We start from the raw sequence: 9,977 nt of genomic DNA on the forward strand, positions 1-9,977 counted from the left end.
CCGCCCGGCATTAAGTTGTCACATGACTGTCAGCTGACCATACGTAGTAGGTAGAGCGGCTAAGCAAAATAGAGAACTTTTTCGTGTCATTTTCTGGCCTTATTATTACTTTTTCCACTTTATTGTTCATTGTCAGTTTAGTCACCTCTAAATTTCAAACTGGACACCCGGAAGGTAAGACTGAAACATCGATGTAAAATGGTGACATTAATTTAATAGCGGTCCGCAAATTTGTTAAATTAAATATGTTATTGCTGTTTATTAACTCTGTGAAACAGCAGTGTTCTCGGCTGTCACAATCTAACGTCAGTATTGCATATTTAAAGTCCAAGAATTAACAGTTTGTCATTATAACAATATTAATAACATTTGCTACGTGTCAAAACTACCTCTTTAATTCACACATTGCGATAAAAACTGTTGTCATAAGTTTTCATTCTTACTCTAAAAAGATAATGTTATAAAAAAAAACAATCAAATATTTATCTTTCAACTCTTACTTTTTGGCAGCTGGAAACAGTTCAACCAGGATATAGAGTCTTGTGGGTCAGATGGACTCCTCCTCCTCCTCCTCCTCCTTTTCCTCACCTTCCGTGGTCCTGAATACAGGACTCCAGATGCCCCTCCTGGGTTTGGGGACCTACAAGTTGTGGGGCTCTGAACAAGTGTATCAGGCAGTGGATGCTGCTCTGGCTGCTGGATACCGGGCGTTTGACAGTGCAGCCGTCTACCGAAATGAAGCTGAATTGGGCAGAGCCCTGCAGGAGCTTCTGCCTAAATATGGTTTAACCAGGGAGGATGTATTCATAACCAGGTGATCTGTTTTTTTTTTTTTTTTAATTCAATCATTTCAATCTGATCATTCACTCAGCATTCTTCTTTTCTCAATGCAGTAAGCTGGGCCCTAAGGATCAGGGTGAGAGGGCAATGGAAGGTGCCCTCCATAGTCTGTCTCAGCTTGACTTAGGTTACATTGATCTCTACCTGATCCACTGGCCTGGTACACAAGGACTGCCAGTGGCTGACCAGCGCAACCCAGGTAAAAGGCAGATTATGTCAGTATGCTCCTTGAGAGCATGTATCATGTTGAGAAAGCAGTACTATGACTCAGCTAAACATCTGATCCCAGGGAACCGTGCTCAGAGTTGGGCCAGACTGGAGGAGCTGCATGGCCAGGGGAAGCTGAGGGCCATAGGAGTGTCCAACTACACGCCAGCGCACATGAAAGAACTAATGCAGAGCTGCAGAATCCCACCTGCAGTCCTACAGGTATGATGCAGGCTAGTGACAGGACTGATAACATCTAGCCTTAAATATCTCCTACAAAAAGAAAAAAAAGGTTATTTGCGAATGCTTGTTTCGTTCAGGTAGAGTTTCACCCGCAGCTGTACCAGGCAGATCTGAGGAGTGTATGTGAGGAGTATGGAGTGTGCTTCCAGGCATACTCCTCTTTAGGAAAAGGAGAACTGGTCACAGACCCTGTGGTTGTGGAGGTGGCAAAGAACTACAAACGAACACCTGCACAGGCAGGCTAATCTCTTCTACTTGATGTATGATTAATTTATTTAATGCAAACATTTGGAGAAATGAGATGTAATTCTGCTTTCTTCCAGGTTCTGTTGAGGTGGGCGGTCCAGCAGGGCGTCCCAGTGCTCCCCAAATCATCAAATCCAGACAGAATACAGGAGAATGCAAAAATCTTTGACTTCACACTTAGTGACACAGACATGAACCGACTTTCAGCTTTGGATTGTCAGCACAAATACTGCTGGGATCCATCAGAAGTGGCCTGAAGCCAAGATGCCTTCAGTTTCTGCAGTGGTGCATGTTATCAAACTAAGACCTTAAATTGTAGTTTGAGAAACACACATTAAGTTGTCATTTTTTATTCTTATGCCTTTAAACACACCAAGAGCTTTCCCTTTCAACCCCCTTTTACTATTTTCCTGTAATAAATGTGAACATGTACCCTAACTTCATATTCTTTAGAATTGTAAACATCACACCGTTTTTATTACTTTTGCGTTTTCACGCTTTTGTTTAAAGGTTTGCAGTGAACAAGCTTTATCTTCAAACATTAAAAACAGCATGCTGGAGAGATCTGAAGTGAAAGAGAACAAAGGAACTCTATTTAAAATCACTCTTAAAATCATTTATTTAGGACAGTGTATATCAGAAGTTCCACAGCAGTAGAGAAAATACATTTACAAAAGTAATTAAAAACTGAAGAAGAATCCAATAACAAATAAAAAGAAAATATTAAATATTTTCCTCATACTCATCTCCAGATTCAAGTAATACTAAGGATGGTTACACAACGTCCTTCAGATTGTTTTTCTTCTCATTTATGACTAAAGATGAGTATAAACTTTGTGCTTTTTCTTCGAGCGTTAATATGTGACAGCGAGCAATAAAGATTAAGGCGCTGATTCGGTAATCATCCAAGGCTGGCAATGTAATGTCATATCACAGGTTACAGAATATTCAAGGCATTTCATTAGTTTATAATCTCAAATTCCAACTCAGCTTTGTCCAGGAGTAGAATTTATAATCTGACCCCGTGCTTTCAATACCATGCAGATATTCTCCACCAGCTGATACCTTTGTCTTACTTGTACTAAAAGTAAACATCTATTAGTGACAACGAATAATACTATTTCATACTTAAGCAATCTGATAAAAGTATTACTCCTTTTAAACAGTTAGAGGGTGATTTACACATTTAAAACAAGGGAAGTGGTTGACTTGAAGAAAAAAAAAAGTGGAACCATTCAGATTGTCTGGAGATCTCCGATTAAAAAAACAAAGTTTAGGAAAAGCTATAAAAAACCTAACCCAAGCAATAAATGTTAGTATAGACAATACAAATGCAGCCCTTTAGCCTGCAAACCCAAGCACTTCACAACTCAACCATACAAGTCGAGAGGAAGACAATAAGACATAAGTAGAACAAACCTACCATTTTTAATAATCACATATTGATAGACAAGTCAAAACAGGCCTCATCATTTTTACCAAGCTGTATAAAAATGCAGATCTTAATTCACAATATTAATCTCCAGAGAGGTTAAAGTATGAAACAAGTGGTCCTCAAAAGCCTGAATATGACATATGAATAGCAAATCCAGCATCTGATCAGCATTCCTACAGCTGAGGCTTCAAAGATGAAAGTGAAAAACCCACAATTAAACAAGTTCTTTCATAAACAGGACTAGAAACTCTGAACACACTGCTAATAGTTTAGATTTTTAAAAAAAATGTGTTTAAATCCATAAAAAAGGTGTTTAAAAGAAACTGGACTCAAAATAATTCATCCTCTGAGGAAATGAGGCTGAAGTCTAGTGTGCTGTACAGCAGTTAAGTCATCCTCCCCCATTTTCTTGAATATGCACGTAACATTTATCACAACAGCCATGGATCGTACACAGCCTATTGCTAGGTTAGCCAAACTTAACTATCAGTGTGGTAACCTGGTAAATAAAATTCTGGTAAAATCACCTTGCTTATAACATCAACCCCTGCCATTTCATAGAATATTCACAAGATTTTTACACATAGAAATACCTTTTTTTTTTTTTATTTCTTGCTTGTCCAAGGCTTTATAAAGATAGGCTGGTTTGTGCTTTTATATGTAGTTTTAATGTCATCACCTATAATCTAACCCTGAAGTTTTACAAAAGATAATATTTGACAAAGAGATTGTCCAAGTACAAGATTGTTCTTTTGATAAATCTGATCTTATAAAGCAGTTACCGATAGTCGAGTACAGTCATTTTGGATGTTACTGGCTTGCAAGTAGCAGAACAATAAACTGGATAAAAGACTTAAGTTTAATTCTTTAAAAATTCTTCATTTTTTTATACTCTTTCAAGTTGCCCGTCGATTATTTTGGCACACAATTACAGTGATCGTCGTAAGCTTGTGCAAGTTAAACACAAACATTTGGAGGAAAACGTGCCTTGTTTATCACACAGGCAGAAGGCATAAAGGACATTTTAACAGCACTCAAAGGGGCCTCAAATAGCTAGTTTTTTTATTTTAGTACATTTATCTCTTCATCTGTAGTATATTGCATTGTTTTGATGTGAAAAATAACTGAATCCTCTCTTATTTTACCCATTTAGTGGACTGCAGACAGCCAACATCAATCTTCACACCTGGTTGACTTACATTAAACACTAGGCTGTTCAACAGTTTTTCCTTTTTTTAACATCACCATCAAAACACAAATGCAAGACATTTTTTTTTAAAGTAGTTAACAATGACATAAAAATTACATGGGACTCACTGAGCATGTGCTGTAGTGTCCCATTAAGCCACACCTTCATATTTGATCAAACCAACATTTCTTTCATCGCAGGTTGCATTGTTCTTGTGGCTGCCAAGCTGCTGTCTTCCCAACTGATTTCTCCATCCCAAAAAGCCTTGCACAACTCTTATTTCCTACTCAGTGCGTTGAGTGTGATTTTCATGATGGTTGTTTTCGCCCTCTGTCTCCTGATGACTAAAGAGGTAGTTCCACCAGCTTTTAGAGTGGTGCATCTGTTTGGTCGTCCCCGCACTCTTCACCTTCCTCATCTCCTGCATGAAACAGATGCAGCAGAGAGCTTTACATAGCGCACTTATACTTAGAAAACCTTTTTTATTTCTCCCTGTTAGTCAGCTGAATACAACATAGTGTGATCCTGGCATAACACAATGCGATTCCTTTACCATATGTAACTAATACAGAGCTATTAACTTATTGATCTGTCTTTTTTTAATCACTTTGAACCCAGGGTTTCCTCAAGGATGTTTTAAAATTGGGGAGGAGGGCTTTGCCACCCCCACCTCCACAGAAAAAAAAAAAAAAAAATTACAACTTAAAACTTTTATTTAAGGCTAACATCAAATGGTAGAGTTTGCAGCCAGGCTGAGAGCACTTGATTTCTCTTGTCTTTTTTCCCCCCTCCCTCTCATTTTATAATACTGTTGTAACACTGAAATGTCCCAGTCTGGGACTAATAAAGTCCATCTGATTCTGAAGAGCTCAAAGGCTCTGCTGTACAGAAAGTCGGCCACAGCTTCCCTGCTGCTCTCTCCTGCCACATTCTCCTGCTCTGCCTCCACTTTTCTCTTCCCCACTCGTCTTTTTATGAGACTTATTTAATGAACAGCTGATTGAGGTGCTGAGAAAGTACAAAAATGTATACATCCCATTTGAATATTTAAAGACACGGACACCGCTGCGTGAACAACCCCATCCTGCCACGGACAAAGTTTCACGTTAAAAATGAAATAACTGGGTCAACTATTCATTGCACATAAAGACACAGACACAGATTTTATGTTCATGTTAATCCATTCATACAATATAATTTAGATTTGTAACATCTGAATAAAAAAGAAAAATCATAATTCTGAAGGCATGGTGGCTTTTATTTTGCAGAGGCAACGCACCATTATCATTTACCTGCATGAGGACCCTTTATTTTCTACTCATACTCACCCCTTTATCAAGCAGGCTGTCAAACTCATCACTCATTCTTCGAAGCTGCTGGCCGTACTTCTTGGCAGCCCACAGGGCAGGGGGAGCTGACTTAGATCGACCCCTAAATGGAAATCCCTCAGTGGGGGTGCCAGCCTCTTCTTCCCCCCTCGCCAAGAGCTCCTCATCTTTGGACAATGTGGAAGCAAGGGACTCTGAGTTCACTCTGATCCGACCATTCCCTACATGGATGAAGGGAAAGGTGAGAGGGGTTTGAGATGTTACACTATAGGTAAATAAGGCACAAAGAATATTATGGTCTTCATTCTCTTGTTTCTCTTAGTTTAAATTTTATGTGAATAACAATGCAATTTCATGCTAACATCTTGAACTGGATTTAAGTGAAAATAAAACTGAAAGTGAGAAAGATTTGTTTTTGTAAAGCTGCTCTACAAATGAGGCCAAAAGAAGACAAAATTAGGAAAACAATGAAAAGAGGGAGTATTACTTTGGTTTAAATAAACAAATTATCCTACCATCAGTGTGCAAGAGTAAGATCAGCATTGTAGTTGTGACAGGAAGGACAATAAAATAAAAATATTACTTTCATTGATTTAAACTGAAATGAGTCATGTTAATGGCACCAATGGCAACAGGCTAATGGGTGGAGTCTTTTTCATTGCCCTAGAAAATGAAGGCACATTTTTGAGAAGCACTACTGAGGATTAGCTGCATTCAAAGTGAATTTGGATAAACACATGCTGGCTGTTATGACGATTGCAACAATAAAGTAGGGCACTCATCTGCAGGGTGTGGCTGTTATTGCTAAACCATACTTTGAAAAGATTAGCAATATGAAATATTTATACACTGATATATCTTACATGGTCATTTTCCCAAAATTTCGACTTCAGGTTTTACCAGCCATCTCTTTTTTTTTGTACTCCATGCTTTCTAATATGCTTATCTGCATAATGCTTACCTGTTTGTCTGAGCTCAGGTAGCGTGAGGGTGTGCCGCTGACGGATGTGCTCCGCTTGTCCTGCTGGTGGCTGTTTTTTCCCTTCCTCTATCTCCTCCGATGGCTCTGAATCACTGTCTGAAATTGTGAAATTTGCAGCCATCGTGACATCTGAAGAAATAGAACATAAAAAATATAAAAAATATAAAATATACATGTGACCATATATATATATATATATTATATATATATATATATATATATATATATATATAATACATAACCTTGAATAATGAATATATTGTACAACATTCACAATTTACAAGCAAAGTAAGTTAATATTTATGTTGCCCTGTATCTGACCTGAGTGGGTGAAGCACAAAGCAGACATTAAGCATCTTCACAGTCAGGAGCATTTGCGGAAAGATGTATGTTTGAAAGAAAACCACTGTGCAACGTGGTGACAAAATTGATTTGCTACCATTTTATTGCTCAAAAGCACATTGCTTAATTATTCAAGACTCATAAAACGGCAGCATCCATCGTGTCGTTAATACAGTCACCTGTGTAACACACCCAGCAAGCTATCAGTTCAGCTCTGTTGTCCCTGATACTGACCGGTCCAAAGGTATTTCATAGAAACAACCAAATGAGATAACCGACTTAATTTACCCCAAACTCGTTGATATCAAATAATAGTGGCTGCTTGCTGTTAAACAAGCTAACAATCCCTCTTCTACAGTCTGCACACTGCCTTGCTTGTTTTGTTGTTGTTGACTGAAGAGGACAAAAGAAACTTCATACAGGGCGGAAGCTGCTGCAGCCAATCTTGGCTAACTGCGCCTGGAAGAACGCTTATAAGTACGTTTCCTTACCGAAATCTCTAAAGAATAGGCCAGAAAAGTGCCAATGTGTCTTTAGTTAGCTTCAGGCAGCCGCGGCTGTTGTTGTTGTTATCCGTGTCTTCTTTTTTTGACTGTACAAAACACTTTAGCTCGCGCTCATCCAATCGCGACGCCTTACTGCACCTTCGCGGCGCGCTGACGTCACTGTTGCGAGCTAGGACTTGTTTGTCTACCCAGGTTACCGTAATGTGCAGAGAAGATGCGCAATAGGTTTCAGAGTCCTACTTATCGCTTATACGGCTCGGATTTACTGGCTCGGATTTAGCGTTACTCTATCTGTACATAAATTAAATTTGAGCCTTTACGTAAAGTAAAGCTAGTAAACAAATACCCAACTGCAATACTAACATGCACATTCCTAAAAGTTCTATTTCATCGCCCTCATCAAGAGCCCATTTTATGTGCTTTCACTTTCTTTTGGTTTAGAAGTTTTGTGTCCATGAAAAATACTGCAAAGTTATGAAGTCCTATATAGAAGCCTTATAGAACCATTTGTTATTCGTTATTCCATTTATATATAAATGATGCCATAATCTGAGGGAAAGGTGATTGTTGCAACAATCAGTTACATCAAACACATTAAAACGGTATGAAAATAAGATAGCAATAGAAGAAAAAACGTGCAAGAGTATTGAAAAAAGATCAATACAGCGCCCAAGGGTGGTTATTGGACTAGCATAGCATGTATTATTACCTGCTACTATTGTACTACTACTACTACTACTACTACTAATAATAATAATAATAACAATAATATTGATAACATTTTGGCACACAGATAAGGTACCTAATATGACATTCAATATGTCACAGTATCAATAATTAGATGACACGTCACACACAGTATAACAGATGGTCTGCAGTTTAGATTTAAAGGGGGGTGCAAAAAGTTTGTTTCAGTACAGATCAGTGATCAGTGATGGCAACAAACAATTTATTACTGCAGCTATCATCCCCTTTTATACAGGAGGAGCCATGCTGGATTTCGAGATCAGAAATGGTGAAGTTCATCTACCTCATTTAATAAAAGTAGCCTAAAGCACAACAGTGTCTGAATATTGTTTACATTTAGAAATGCTCCATTTAAGTCAAATTAAGTTTCTTTTAAATACAATGAGACATTTATTAGAGCAAATAAAATTAAATGTATCCTCCTCATCTTGATGTAGAACTAGCTCAGTGTTGTGAATTAAACAATTAGATACTATATCTTGTAGCTACAGTATGTATTCTTAAGCTCTGGCCACAGTTTATCAAGTTCTGACCACACAATAATATCTGGGTTATCGTGCATAATAACTAATGGCCATAACTTAATTGTCTCATTCATCTCATGAAACATGCATTTTTATTCCACTAATGTTACTCAGGGGGCTCCATAAAGTCTACAATACTGCATCTGAGCCGCATCGAGTGTCTTTTGGAGTTTGACATTAATCCTCTTCACTCAATGGCAATATCATTGTGCTGCACATTTGCATAATACCTGTCTATGGTCTCTTTAAGATACGTCTCAAACAAAAATGACCCCCTGCCTTACATGCCATCATTGTTGATGACCAATCTAAGCAGACTGGGCCCATGGTTTGGGCATAAACAGGAGCTACAGTTTTTCAGGAGGGTGATAAGTGATGTTACAGCAATGCACAGTTTTCACACATGTCAAGTCCACAATGATTTATTTTACTGAGCACTTCAAAGACATCCATAAACCTTAAAGGCACTTTACAAAATAAGATTATTAAATAAATAAATGGATATACTGTCTCCTTTAGGTGGCCTGCTCATAGTCAATCACTTTCATTTTCCCCAAGGACTCTTTCCTACTATCTGCAGGAGCTTGGCTTTTGAATAAATAAAAAAAGTCATACATACAAATTAAACAAGAAATTGACACACTTCATGTCATACAACATTTATGCAAGACTTGTTTTTAGCAGTTGTTGGTATGATAAAAACAGGGTGTGGTAAAAGGCAGCAGATAAAATTGTAAACACACTCAGATTTAATTGCCGCCTACAGAACATGACCACGTAAACATGCAGCAAGGTCATCAGGTAAGTTTAAATGATTTAAAATGATATTTTTCTTCCTTCTCTTGCTTACTTGGACACAACAATGAGAAGACAGAAAATTCCTGAGCTGTTAGTTGTCATTTGTTGTATGAGCAGCAGGTGGGGACAGAAGACAACAAACCTTTTTGCTAAAACAACTTTGGTGGTGTGCTACAAAATATAAACAAAAAGATAAGGAAATTAAAGGCAAACACTAAAATCTTCTGAAAATCTCACATTGCAGAAAATAATTAATTATTCTTCATGTTGCTTAAACAAAATCCCCACAAACGAGTAAAACTGCTTATTGGGTGTACAGGGCATTGCAAACTTTCTCTGATTATCTCTCTAGTTATTCTCTCTTGCACTTTGCTTTCATCAACAAGGGTCAAACATATAATTATTCGTTTATATTTAGAACTGGCTCTTCTCCCTTTCCACATCATTCCTTAAATTAAGAGCCTCTTGGGAGATTAGAAACAAAATTAGTAAGTGATAGGTACTTGAACAGAAGGAGCAAACAGTTTTTTGTGGAGACTGGGGTGAGATATGAAATTATGTGATCCAGCTTTCTCTAATTCAGTGCATCC

The 9,977-nt window shown here is 37.8% G+C and overlaps 2 protein-coding genes across 3 annotated transcripts; one reads left to right on the forward strand and one right to left on the reverse strand.

Moving 5' to 3' along the window:
- Positions 1-20: 20 nt before the first annotated feature.
- Positions 21-2,744, forward strand: zgc:101765 (uncharacterized protein LOC450036 homolog). Of its 2 annotated transcripts, XM_041985547.1 has the most exons (7): positions 21-174; positions 511-814; positions 894-1,039; positions 1,130-1,269; positions 1,368-1,526; positions 1,614-1,800; positions 1,906-2,744. In XM_041985547.1, the coding sequence occupies exons 2-6, from the start codon at positions 552-554 to the stop codon at positions 1,791-1,793; spliced, it is 888 nt and encodes a 295-aa protein (XP_041841481.1). In that variant the 5' UTR covers positions 21-174; positions 511-551; the 3' UTR covers positions 1,794-1,800; positions 1,906-2,744. The 2 variants fall into 2 exon arrangements, with proteins under 2 accessions (XP_041841481.1, XP_041841480.1); XM_041985546.1 differs by having other exon boundaries at positions 1,614-2,744.
- Positions 2,745-3,558: 814 nt separating this feature from the next.
- On the reverse strand, positions 3,559-7,461 carry badb (BCL2 associated agonist of cell death b). The gene is made up of 4 exons (XM_041985554.1): positions 7,304-7,461; positions 6,450-6,599; positions 5,489-5,709; positions 3,559-4,581 (listed from the first exon to the last, which is right to left on the reverse strand). Exons 2-4 carry the CDS (start codon positions 6,589-6,591, stop codon positions 4,444-4,446), a joined length of 501 nt encoding a protein of 166 aa, XP_041841488.1. The 5' UTR covers positions 6,592-6,599; positions 7,304-7,461; the 3' UTR covers positions 3,559-4,443.
- Positions 7,462-9,977: the final 2,516 nt, after the last annotated feature.

Source organism: Melanotaenia boesemani, chromosome 5, assembly GCF_017639745.1.
Source record: "Melanotaenia boesemani isolate fMelBoe1 chromosome 5, fMelBoe1.pri, whole genome shotgun sequence".
NCBI lineage: Eukaryota > Metazoa > Chordata > Actinopteri > Atheriniformes > Melanotaeniidae > Melanotaenia > Melanotaenia boesemani.